General features: G+C 38.3%; 1 protein-coding gene across 2 annotated transcripts in view; it reads left to right on the plus strand.

Moving 5' to 3' along the window:
* The window catches only part of hexb (hexosaminidase B (beta polypeptide)), a 45,094-nt gene that overhangs the window by 1,541 nt on the left and 30,123 nt on the right, over positions 1–13,430 (plus strand). For both annotated transcript variants that reach the window (XM_043707509.2, XM_043707515.2), the window contains exons 2-5: positions 3,493–3,558; positions 5,791–5,837; positions 10,253–10,363; positions 11,579–11,680. In XM_043707509.2, coding sequence (XP_043563444.1) covers positions 3,493–3,558; positions 5,791–5,837; positions 10,253–10,363; positions 11,579–11,680 — 326 coding nt within the window. The remainder of the gene's footprint in view (positions 1–3,492; positions 3,559–5,790; positions 5,838–10,252; positions 10,364–11,578; positions 11,681–13,430) is intronic.

Consider the following 13,430-nt stretch of genomic DNA (forward strand, 5'->3'; position numbering starts at 1 on the left):
CAGTCAATATGACTTGTGGCTGATCACTCAACTCCTTGCTGTTCCTGCTTTCTCCCTGTACCCTATGATCACTTTAACCCTGAGCTGTAGCTATTTATTTAAAGGTCAACACTTTGACCTCCATTGCTTTTGGTGGCAGAGAATTCTAAAGACTCATCACCGTCTTGATGAAATTTCTCCTCTGTCCTAAATGACCTACCTTGCAACCTTGGACTGTGACTTGTGATTCTGGGCTCTCGTTATTGGGAATACCCTTCTCATTCTCTCTAACCAAATTCTTTTTTAAACTCTGACAAATGTAGTCCTAACCAATCAATTCCCATTGATCAGTCATGCCATGTCAGGAATTGAGGTGACCTGTAGTTAGAACATCTTCCTTCAGACAAAATTGCATATCACTTCAGATGTGATCTCATCAAGCTACTATAGACTGCCACAAGAGATCTCTGCTTTTGTACCCTCCTTTAGCAATGAAAGCTAATACCATTGTCTGCCTACTGCATCTCCTTACTTTATAAGGACACCATGTCTTGATTCACCTCTTCCCTTTGCTGGTTTGTTGGCATCCAGGTAACTTGCCCTTAACTGATTTTTGTTATATAACTGACATTTAGCCACACTATACTTCAACTGCCATCTACTTCCCCATTCACTCCTCTTGTTCAAATCACAATTAAAATACTCTGCATCCTCTGCACAGTTCACTGTCCCACCCAATGCAGTCATCTGCAAACTTGATATTAAACTAGTTATCTATACTATGGGGTCCAAATGCTGATCTGTGGTTACAGACTGCCACTCAAATGACCCACTTAATACTTTGTTTCCTGACCTCCAGCCAGTTTTCAGTACACTACCCCAATTCCCATGTTTTGACTTTTATTTTTCCATGCACGTCTCTAATGTAGGACTTTGTGGAAAGCCTTCTGAAACTCCCAAGTAACAACATCTGGTTTCCCCCTCATCAACTCTACTAGTTTCTAATAAATTCTAATAGAGATGTCCCTTTTGTAAATCATGCTGACTGTGACTAAAGTGTCACTTTTCTATACTGTGCTATTGAATTGTTTGTAACACACTCTAGTATTTTCACTACTAATGTCAGGCTAAGATGCTTATAATTGCTGTTTTCTTTTTTTTTAATACTGGGGTTACATTGGCTACCAACAATCTAAGAGCTGTGCCAGAGCCTATATAGAATCTTGGAAGATGACCAGCAATGTATCTGATGTTTTGAATAGCATCGTGTGTGGAATCTTGAAAAGAACTAAAACAATAGGTTTAAAGTGCAGGGAATGTGCAAAGGAGAGATATGGTAGTCAGTGATAGCTGCCTAGGGCATACTGTCAGGCTAAGTGGTAGAAGCAGATTGCAAAGCTTTAGAGTCACTTGGACTGATATGAACAGGCAGTGAATAGAGGAATGTCTACCATGTGCAGGATTAGTTTGAGTAGCATAATCTTGGCAAGACATAGGCTGAAGGGCTTATTCTTGTGCTGTACTGTTCTACATAAATGTTTGACATGATCATCTTGTGTTCCCAATTTGATAGCCATCTCCTGCCTAATACCATTGTAGTTTCATCTACTTTGATTCTGAGAATAAAGGTGCTGAATCTGTCACTTGCCACTTTTGTTTTAATGAAGAATTTGATCTCATGGTCACTTTCTTCCTTACCGAGCTTCTACAGCTAGACTACCAATTATTCCTGTCTCTCTACACAAACCTAAGCTAGAATGCCCTGTCCTCTAGTTGTTCCTCATACTTATCCAGACTTCATAAACTCTTCAAGAATTACTCCAAACTATATACAGATTAAAGATGCCCTTAATTACATCTGTATCTTTTTGCTTGCTTTTCTAATTTCTTGAGTGCGTTTTCCTGACATTACCTGTATAGTTTGAGTCTATATTCAACCCTCTGTTTTCCCCAATGGTGTTTCTTAACTGTACCTGTACAAATATTTAAAGCTGCATCTGCTAAGACAGCACTGTCCTCTGCAGATAGTCAGAACATGTATGCGCACTTGTTTCATCTCCAAATTAGAGAGCCATTTTCTGGTTCATTTCTCATGGCATGCTTTGGCCAATCAGTGAACTTATCTGATTTTTAAAATTTGAACAAAGTTTGGCACTAAGCTGCCAGTCATCATCAATTAGTGGATTTTCTATGGGGATACCTCAAAGACAATCTGCCAACCAGTCAGCAGTATGTGTTTTCTCATTTTTTCACTGAATTTCATTCCTGGTGATCACTTGTCAGATAGGCTGCAGAAATGATTACAGGATATCTAGGGGATCATATTGGGAAAAGGCTTAGACCACTTAATTCCTTATGTCTGCTATGTTAGTTTTCTATATAATGGATGACCCTTGTCTTGATCATTTGGCTTCCATGTAACTTTCTACAATTCTTCTCCTGGCTAGCCAGCTTTATCTTCCTGCAATTATTAAACCATGGATGAATTGAGCCAATTACTTTATCTAGATTTACTGGACTTTAAAAATGGAATGCATTTTAGGCCTTAATTGTCACTCCATGTGGGAAAAACTATGGCCTTATTCAAAACTATGGCCTTATGCTCTGTAATCTGACAGATCCCATTTCTAATTGTAACTAGAGTACCCTCTCCTCTAGCATTTGATTATCCAAACAAGATCGTAAGGTCCTGATTGGATAAGTTATCCAGTATTTAATTGACTTAAATGAAATACTGTCTGTGTCCTTCAGATAATTGAGGTTCTTCTGAGAATTTGGCTCTATTACTATAGACAAAACTGACTTAAAACTTCACATGAAATGTGATATATGCAACTAATTATCTCCTTTTACATTCTTGTTTTACTACAAGAATGTGGCAGATAACTAACTTGTGCCAAACTCAAGCAGTAATTTGATTAATATTCAAAGTTGGGAATTTTAAAGAATAAATTTGGCCAAGCTACCATGGATCATTCATTCTGCTACTGTTCAAACCAGTATAGTTGAACCTTTCTTACATCTACTGAATAGGCAGATCTGCTTTAACTAGGAGAAAGTGAGGACTGCAGATACTGGAGATCTGAGCTGAAAAATTTTTTGCTGGAAAAGCACAGGAGGTCAGGCAATATCCAAGAAGCAGGAGAATTGATGTTTTGGGCATAAGCTCTTCTCCTGCTCCTTGGATGCTGCCTGACCTCCTGTGCTTTTCCAGCAACACACCTTTTTCAGCTCCGATCTGCTTTTAATGTCTGAACAGAAGTGACACTGCCAACGTGGCACTTCTTCAGTACTGCAGTGTCAGTTTGGACTTTGTACTTGAGTCCAGCATGAGGTTTGAATCTGGAACCTTGACTCCACAATTATTGTTACTAACTGAACTGCAGTTAACTAGCAAACATCTTAGAATTGCCCAAGAGTATGGTAATTTGGCATTTTGTCAATTATTAATCTGTAACTCTATCACAATCTGAGGATTTTTGTCTGTCTACTTTAATTTTCTCTTTTTTTTAGATGAGATTGTCGTTACTCAACCAGTAGCTGTTCTGAAATCTGAAAATGTGTGGGGTGCACTGCGAGGTGAGTGTTAGCAAGATAGCTTATCTTTCTATGCACTAGTGGTTTTGTATTTCAAATAATTGTAGAATACAGAAGAGGTCCTTTAATCCATTGAGTCTGCACTAAGAAAAACCTACTTAATCACTTTCCAGGACTTGTCCATAGTCTTGAATGTTATAACATTTCAAGTGCTCTCTCTTTCCTTAAAGATAGAGACTACCCTCCAGTGAATGCATTCCAGGTTTCTATTACCCTCTTGAATTTGTATACTCAATTCCTCCTAATATCTTGCCTTTCACCTCTAAAAGCATGTCCCCTTATATCAATAACTCAAATAAGGAGTGTTTTATATCCATCCTGCCCATACACTCCATCACCATCTCAATAGGTCACTTTTTTCTTTCTCTGAAAAAGAACAATCTGAGCTCTATTCTAGTTAAACTGCTCCATCTCCAGTAGCATCCTGGTGAATTTCTTCTACTTTACCTCTAGTACAATCAATCTTGCTATATTGAGCAGAACTGCTGACAGTAGTCAAAGTCCTGAAGAAAGATTACACATGAAACATTGACTTCTCCACCTGATTGCTGCCTAGCTTGCTGTGTTCTTCCAGCGTCCTACTTGTCTACCTATACTCCAGCTATGGCTTGTATAGCTCCAATGTGACTTTCCAACAGACATTCATGAAGTGCTCCCTTGTCTTGTTACTAATTCTGAACACATTACTCCTTTTCCCAGTGTAAAGCTTCATCTGCTCTTCTACCGATCTACCTATATCCTCCTGTAACAAGAGACTTTCATCAATTAACCACCCAGCTAATCTTATGATCTGCAAACTTATTCTTTCACCCTGTGATTCTTTCTGGATCATTGATTGTATAATCATGTGCAAAAGGAATCCAGCACTCATCCCTTTGGTATGCTGCTGGACACCAGTCTTCTGCCACTGCTTTGTTTCTTACACTAAGCCAGTTTTGGATTGTGGTTTTTACTTTGTCATTTTCCCACATTGGCCTTTTTTAAAAGGCTTTGCTGAATTTTAATTAACTGCACTGTCTTGTAGATACCTGGTCACCTCCCTGCAAAGCTTTCCAAGTTTGACTTACCTCTGAAAAAGCCATGCTGGCTATATTTGGTCATTCCCCTCCAAATGGAGACTGATTCTTTCCTTCAGAATTTTCTCCAATAGATTGACTCTCTGGTTTATCTCCATTGCCCTTGTTGAAAATTGGAGCCACACTACCTGTGGCACCTCCCCTTTTTTTGGTCAAAGGAATTAAAAATTTGGGTCAGCCATCTAATTTCCTACCTTATCTCTTGCAGCATCCTGGGATTCAAATCATCCACACCTGGGATATCTTGGCTTCTAAGCCTGTCAAAACCACTTCCCTCTATATATCAATGCTCAAGAACATCAGTCCCTCTTGCCAAATGTCATTCAGCTCCCCAGTTTTGTTATCATGGTCCTTAATGTATCAATGTATAAAGTATGTTTAATTCTTCTACCCCCTTTGTTGGGAAAGACAATGTACTTCTGAATTTAAATGAAGCTTTCTTAATCAGTCATGAATACTTTCCCACTGGGAGACACCCTTAATTTAAGGTTGGTCCTAAAATTAAACAGGAAAGACCAGTGGTCTGTTGCTGAGCAAGAATGGGGAATACTACAGAGGTGATTTGGCCTAGTGTTAATAGTATTCTCCAAATGAAAACAAGTGAGAGCCTTTAACACTGACATTCTCAATGTTAGCTTAATCATCCAGTATACTTGGATGCTCAATGAATCTGCCCCCACCATATACAGGCAGTCCATTCAGACACTAACAAGCTACCCTTGGGGGAGGGAGGGAATGTTTACACCAATTTTTTCTTGCAAATCACTTTAAATCTATGCCCCTAATTAATCCTTTTTCAAGCAGCTGTTACTCTAGCCCCTTTGTGACTTTGGAAACTTCTCAGATCTCCTCTTAACCCCCTTTGCTCTCTAGGGAGAGTAGTCTCTATTCCTTCAATCCATTGTCAACTGTAATGCCTGGGGGTTCTAAAATTTATGGAGGTGAACTGATCTGCATGGTTAACTAATACTCATTGTTTCTACTCTGACATCATCTAATATTTTAAATTGTTTAATGAGAAGTAGAAAACACTGCTTGGCAAATATTGACTTTCTTGTGGGCTAGCTAAATGGTTAATTTTAAGCTTTAGAATTTTACAGTCGTGTATATTCATGAGTACTTAAACAATTTGTTTCAGGACTGGAGACCTTCAGCCAATTGGTGTATGAAGATCAATATGATACTGTAAGCTATTTTAGGAATTTTTGGCTTTGCAAAAACTAGATTTCCATGGCACTCATTAAATGTTTTAATAACTTAGTCTGATATACAAGTTTATACTTTATCTTCTGACATAAATCTCATTTTTAAGAAATCTAAATACAAACTTAATCAATCAGTTAGCATAAATTGTTTCAACTCATTGCTAAACAAGTGTTTATGTACCAACTGTAAAATTGCAATATTGTCTTTGTAAAAGTGTATTCTATCAATAACCCTATATTGTAATTTCCTACTCTACTGAACTTGCTGATTCATCATTGAGATTACTTTTCAATTTAAATTGCTTCTAGTAAATAGCGATGACCACTTTAAATTGTCTCCATTTGTTATACCAGAACAATATACATTTCTCCAATCTGTCATTAAAACAAAGATTAATACCAAACTTATAATAATGAGTAAGCTTCCGATGCAGGCAGCTGTAACTTAAAATATTTTAAGTTTGTGTGCTGCTATGCAGAGATGTTTGAAGGACCTAATCTTAAATCCTGTGCAACAAAACTAAAATTCAAGGGTATATTTGAAAAGCCACAAAGCTGAATGCTGAAGTGAACAAACAAGATTTCATCTAATGTGGGCCATGATAAGTTGGTGAAATGAAATTCTCCAACCTGAAAGAAGTTTGTTTTTAAAAACTAAAGGTTTGAATGGGGGAAAAAAAGCTAAGAATCGGCAAGAGGCTTTTTATGCATAACATCTGATTACAGAATATCACTTCACCTTTTTATATGCAGTTTGCTATTTTTAATCAGGTAGTGGAAAGAAACTTTATGGTGACTGAGTTTCATGTCATGAACTGATATCTAGTGATCTCTTGCCCAGCATTCCTAACAACTCAGGTTATGCTCCATGAATAACCACTTACATCTATCTTCAGAGTTTGGCATCACATGTACCAACCTCACCATCTATAATTCACCTGTGATTTTAATTCAAACTTTGTTCATTGAAGTACTGCTGCAACGACTTCTCATGTGTCTCTGGGCTCTTAGCTTGTTCTTACAGGTTGTTCACTTTTCATCTTTGCTTACAAATGCCTTGGCTTTGAACTTAGCTGCAAGTTGAACTCGGGCAGCAACACAATACTTCTGTCTTTTTTTTATGCAGATAAAGCCAGACTGGTTTTGTGATATGATGTTCTGCAGCACTTAAGCAAATTGCTATGTTTCATGATCAAAGGAAATAAGTTGGGGCTTGTATCACTGACTGAAATGCATGCAGTGACCAATGGAAAAGCAATACTGGCCATGTCATGATCATGACATTGATCATAGTGGTCTCTGAAGTAAGATCTGTCCCAGACAGCCTTGGCATCTATCATAAAGGCAATCCAGGATCCTAGAGGCTGCATTGAGCAGGCTAATTTCTTCTCCTTGCTGTTACAAGAAACATTACATAGTATGTAATGCTACCTTTCCTTTCATAAGGAATGAGGTTTCAGGAGACCACACTTCAGTAATTCCACTGTCTTTACAAGATATGATTTGTGCTACACTTATCAGAATAAGGTCCTTGTGTCAAATATCTATGAAAATTCCATGATGCTGCTTTGTCAGTCTTCTATGTTTAATTGTATCAAGAAATGAATTTTGCCTGCTTACATTAACTAACTAGGACCTATTCTACTTGTATTTCCCTACCCAAATTCATTTGGATTTATGGCCAGTGTACAAGACTGTACAGTGTACAGTGAATAGTTTTTGGGCCCCTTCAGTTAACTACTGCTTTTGGAGGCTATCCAGAGAAGAAATGCTGAGGCCATTTGAGTTTAAGGGGTTTTATTATGGGAGTGGTTGAGTAAGCTGGCTCTGTATTTAACCTAAAAGAATAGGAGCCTTCAAATATGGTGGGGATGGGGGAACCTTGACAGGGTAGATCTGGGGAAAGTATGGGTCAAGAGTCATCCTGGATTAAGAAGAGACTCCTCGAGTCATAAATATATGGAATCCTTTTATCAGATTGTGTAAAGACTTACTGATTAAGTATGTTCAAGGCTGAGATATTTTAATGATTAAGAGAATTGTTATGGGGTGGGGGCAGAAACAGCAGGAAAGTGGAGTTGAAAAGTTTGTATATCTACTAATCCCTTTGAATGAGGGTGTAGGTTCAATGGGTCAAATTACCTACATCTGCTTCTAATTTACCCAGTTAAAGATCCCCTTGGATGCTAAAGAGACACAAGGTCTATAGTCTTAATCACCTTTCAGATGAGTGAGCTGTTTTTGCTGCAGACCAGGGATACCATCAGAACTATCCTCTCCCAGAGTAGATAAGTGATCTGAAAGGGTGAGTGGTCATTACAGCTGTGCTTAATTTTTAGGTAGCTGGATGGCCTCCTGTATCCACTAAGCTCTAGTTACCTTTAACTCAACTGTATCAAGACTGTTAATAATGCTGCAGTCTGGGTACTAAGCTCTACAAGGACAGCTGGTGTTCATTAGATGTGCAGTGCTTTAATCTAATCTCTGTACTACATGGAGTCGATGCCATAACATCAACAAATAATCTCTATCTGGTTTTGGTACTGATTGATCATCTGTTAGAGGTTTGTGTAAAATACCCTAGAAGCTACCATGATGACTTTAATAATTCTCGGCTTCCTGTTACACTTGAAGATTCACATGCTTTTCAAGGATAGCTGCTGAGAGATGAGACCTACTATCTGTAACTATGATTGTCTCAAGGCTCAACCTGAAAATAAGAGTAGGGTTCTTATTATACCCCACAAGCAGACAAAATCCACCCAGAAACCCTAGCCACTTTCCCCTACATCAAGGACTGCTCAGAACCTTGGTATTGTGGTAGCCCACCAACACACTAAAATAGCAGCTAAAGAACTTAAAATGCCCAATACAGGTAACCAGCAAAACAAACATCATTTACAAAATACTTTTCAAGAATTGTAACAAACACAACATTGAACAAATGGGAGAAAACTAGTCAAGAGGGCACATGAACATCAACTAGCCACCAAAAGACATGAGCTGAAAATGTGTTGCTGGAAAAGCGCAGTAGGTCAGGCAGCATCCAAAGAGCAGGAGAATTGACGTTTCGGGCATGAGCCCTTCTTCAGGGTCTCCAGCATCTGCCATCCTCACTTTCTCCTACCAAAAGACATGACCCACTATCACTGGTATCCTTACAGATGAGGAAGGTCATCACTTTGACTGGTTTCAACACATCCATCCTCTGGGTAAAAACAATGACTGCAGATGCTGGAAACCAAAACCAGATTCTGGATTAGTGGTGCTGGAAGAGCACAGCAGTTCAGGCAGCATCCAAGGAGCTTCGAAATCGACGTTTCGGGCAAAAGCCCTTCATCAGGAATGAAACGTGGAGAGATAAGCTAGAGGAGGGTGGGGGTGGGGAGAAAGTAGCATAGAGTACAATGAGTGAGTGGGGGAGGGGATGGAGGTGATAGGTCAGGGAGGAGAGGGTGGAGTGGATAGGTGGAAAAGGAGATAGATAGGTAGGACAAGTCCGGACATGTCATGGGGACAGACAATGCTGAGCTGGAAGTTTGGAACTAGGGTGAGGTGGGGGAAGGGGAAATGAGGAAACTGTTGAAGTCCACATTGATGCCCTGGGATTGAAGTGACAAGCACTGAAAATGTGTTGCTGGAAAAGCACAGCAGGTCAGGCAGCATCCAGGGAACAGGAGAATCGACGTTTCGGGCATAAGCCCTTCAGGAAAAGCCAAGCAGAGACATGCAAGAGAATTTCTAGAAGCATAATATTCCAACCGGAATGCTATCAATAAATGCACCAATTTGGATCCCATCTGTCGTCCTGAGAAAAGAATAGGAAATGACATCACCAATCCAAGGAAACGTAAACACCTAAATAGAAAGTGGGCCATAATACCTGTGCTTCACTGGAGGCTTACTGATGATGTTACCTAGTATAGTGATGAAATGTCCGAAAATGAGCCTTCCAGCTCAGTGAACAACCTTACATTCACAATGCTGCTTTTTGGAAGTAGTAACAGATTTTGAGATTGAAAAGAACCAAGAATCTTTCAAGTTATGGTGGTTGCCTGATAAAAGCTTCTGAGTAAGCTGCAGTGATATGATCAGCAGAATTAGGAAAAGGAACACACCCACCCCACCCTTGTTCAGATCTGATAATCTGATTATGGACAGTGCTCTGTAAAAGGAACTATTCACTATTTTGAATGTGTTCTCATTGAGGTGGACGTGCCGGTGTTGGACTGGGGTGGACGAAGTTAATAATCTCATGACACCAGGTTATAAGCCTTTTGGACTGTAACCTGCTGTTGTGTGATTTTTAGCCTCATTGAGGGAGTTGGGGCTTCTTCAACTGAAAAATCTGTACTAATTTTTCCACTTATTCAAAATACCTTTGTGCTCTTTCAGCCTCTCATTAATAAAACTCAGATTTTGGATTCTCCAAGATTTGCTCATAGAGGAATTTTACTTGATACATCGCGACACTATTTACCTCTTAAAGTAATCCTTGAAACCTTGGTGAGTACCTCCTAGTGAATGTTAGTAAACTCCTCCTCCGTGCATTTTATAATTTGTAGTTCTAAAACTGGGATATTATATTTAAAGCTAAGGGAGAAAGAACTTTGAATCTGAAATGGAAATCAGAAATCGGCAATATGCCTGGTAATTTCCTTTTTTTTGAAGGTGAGATAATTGAAAGGTTTGTCTAGCTCTAGTTTCTGACCTGTTGAAATTCTTCAGTGCCAATTTTGCTTTTGAAAACCACATCAGAGTTCTACAATCATAGAGTAGCACTGGAAAAACAAATCACAAATTACCCTTCCTACAATGCAAGTAATCTCTCTAGTTTACTCCATGAACCCTTATGATTTTAAGAATATAAGAAGTAGGTTCAAGAGTAGACGAGTAGGTGCTTCAAGTCTGGTCTGCTATTCAACATGGCTGATCTGCCCAAGACCGCAACTCCTCTTTTATGTCAGTTCAGCAAAGCAACCAGCTCCCTGATATTTCTAAAAATCTATCTCCTCAAGTACGTTCAGGGAGAGATTTCAAATATCTCCTCTAAATCTCCACTGCTTAAGAAAAATAGCCCTTTGTCTCCCATTCTATTCACGCGTTTGTAATCCCACTTCACCAGAACTGTAAGAAGCAACGGAGACTTTGGAGAATATAAAATATACATGTAATGGACACGCAAAATCAGATATATTTATAGGGGTTTACATGTCCTGTCTTCTGCCTGTATTTAATAAACTTATATTGCGTTGATCCAATCTTTTTTACATCGTGGATCTAAAGCTTTGATTGAATGTCTTAGAACAAATGTTTCTTAGAACAAATGTTTAAAGGTGTAGCATTAGATAAAGCTACTTGCACTTTTTCTAAAGGACTTGCAGCTCCACACCAAAGAGTCGGCATCAATGCTATAATTTGGAGAATAGCTTTTAAAAGAAAACACGCCAGCTATTAAAATTATAGCTTTAACTTTATGCTCAATTGTGAAATAAGATTTGTGGTTTTTCTTTACAATGATTTAAGTGGTTCCATGACTAGTCTGATTTTGGCCATTTCTGTCTCAGCCATATTTTTTATTAAATATTACCACCTCTTTATAGCTTTCTGTGCTAATGTTAATATCCATTTGATTAGCATAAGCAATAAAGTGGCTAAAGTTAACTGTTGTAGGTTTTAGAAGCTCTACCTCACAGTTCTGGTGCTTTTTGCTTATTCCAGGAGGCTATGTCATTCAATAAGTTTAATGTTTTCCATTGGCATATTGTGGATGACCCATCATTCCCTTATCAAAGTATCAGCTTCCCTGAGCTGAGTGCACAGGTTAGTAAAGGCATTTTTTACAATTTTTTAAAAATTGCTACTTTAAATACAGCTTTCTGATTGCAAAGTAACTTATACAGTTCAATGTATATGTGCTAAAAAAGATTACATTTCCTACATAACTGACAACCTTTTTATACTGACCAGCTTGGTGCTCAACATGGTCATCAAGCAACCTAAACTTTGGCTCAGTGCAAATTGTATATAATTATGATTCCACAATTGATGCAACAGTATAGAAGTTCTGCTCCTATTGACTTTGTTAATTTTCAATATCAGACGAACCCGTAAAGTTACCTTGCTATTTCCTAATGGGGAAAAGATTTCTAACTGATTCTGCTATGTTGTAGAAGTCTGTAGTAAAGCAAAGTAAAGTGAAATTATGTTCAAACATTAATCTGCATCTTTTTTTGCCTTGTAATTACTTTATTCTGTATATTTTTAATTTATATCAATTTTGATAAATTGTGTTGGAAAGCCACCTCTGTAGAAGTATTCAAATCCACCTCATTTGACTTGCCATGGAGTGCTACACTGGGTGATAAGCACTAAAGCCCAGTAACCTTTTAAGTGTATGTAACAGCTCTCTTGAATTGTAATCAGTTGAATAAGGAATAGACATTCGTTCTGCTGCTTCATTTAAGCCACCACCATAGCTTGAGATGGATGAAGTATAATTATTGCATTCAGTTCTGAGGACCAGCCTTTTCTAGTTTAGTGACGAAAATGATACCTTACACCACTTCTGTTTCTGGACTTTAACTTTATATATTTTCATCTAACCCATTGCTGGACAACTGTTCTGCAATTTGACAGACAGAATAGTGACTTTGTTTGGTTAGTAGGAATAGAACCTGTTGTTGTGAGCTTAGTGTATGGGGTGATGTGTGAATCTGAAGGAAGGCATGGGTTCTGGTTTGGTAAAGTGAAGAATGGATGTTCTAACTTGTTAAGCAATCGTCAGCAAACAGTGGAGCAAGTTTTCTTGGTGTCAAAATTCATCTGCTGTTTGGATTTTTTTTATAGTTAAAGGGCAGTTTATTGACTGTGTGTCAATAGTGGTGGCAAGAAGCTAGAAATTATTTCTGTCAAACCAGCTTGCTTTTCCACAACTGAATCATCCTGGATAGCAAAGGCTCATGGTACGTAATACAGTCTATCCAAATTTGGCAATAATGGTTAAACCAGTTATGTACCTCTCTTGAATTTATTTGAATGTGGGAAAACATCACCCTCTGCCCATTGGATACAGGATGCAATGTAGGTCAAGCACACACAAAATTCTCATCCTCCATGTTGCAAGCTGCTTCATAGTCTTGCCCTTCTTTCTAGCTTCCTATATATTCCAGTCCTATCCTGAAGCAAATTTGAAGTCTCTAGTTTTGCATTGGTTCCCTTGGCTGTTCTTTAGAATCTGTAACTTTGTTTTGCCTCATTCTTTTGGTGGTGTTTCTATTGAAATATCTGAATTCTTTTTTTTCTTTGCAATGAATACTTGCCATTAACCTCCATTTAAGAAAAAATATCTTTGTCCTTGCTCTGTAGTCCATCATCTTTCCATTTCTCTATAAAGTAGAATCTGACTCCATATCCACCAGACATGTTTTATTAATACTGTTTTATTAATACTGTTCAGTAGAATATTTGCTTTGCTAAGTGCAGTGTTTTGAAGGGGATGTTTAAGTACTTAAGAAAGTAGGCCTTCTGGCCCCTCAAGCCTGCTCTGCCATTCAATAAGATCATGGATGAT

This window comes from Chiloscyllium plagiosum, unplaced genomic scaffold, assembly GCF_037043375.1.
Source record: "Chiloscyllium plagiosum isolate Xiang-an unplaced genomic scaffold, Cpla_swu_hap1 HiC_scaffold_2, whole genome shotgun sequence".
Classification (NCBI taxonomy): domain Eukaryota; kingdom Metazoa; phylum Chordata; class Chondrichthyes; order Orectolobiformes; family Hemiscylliidae; genus Chiloscyllium; species Chiloscyllium plagiosum.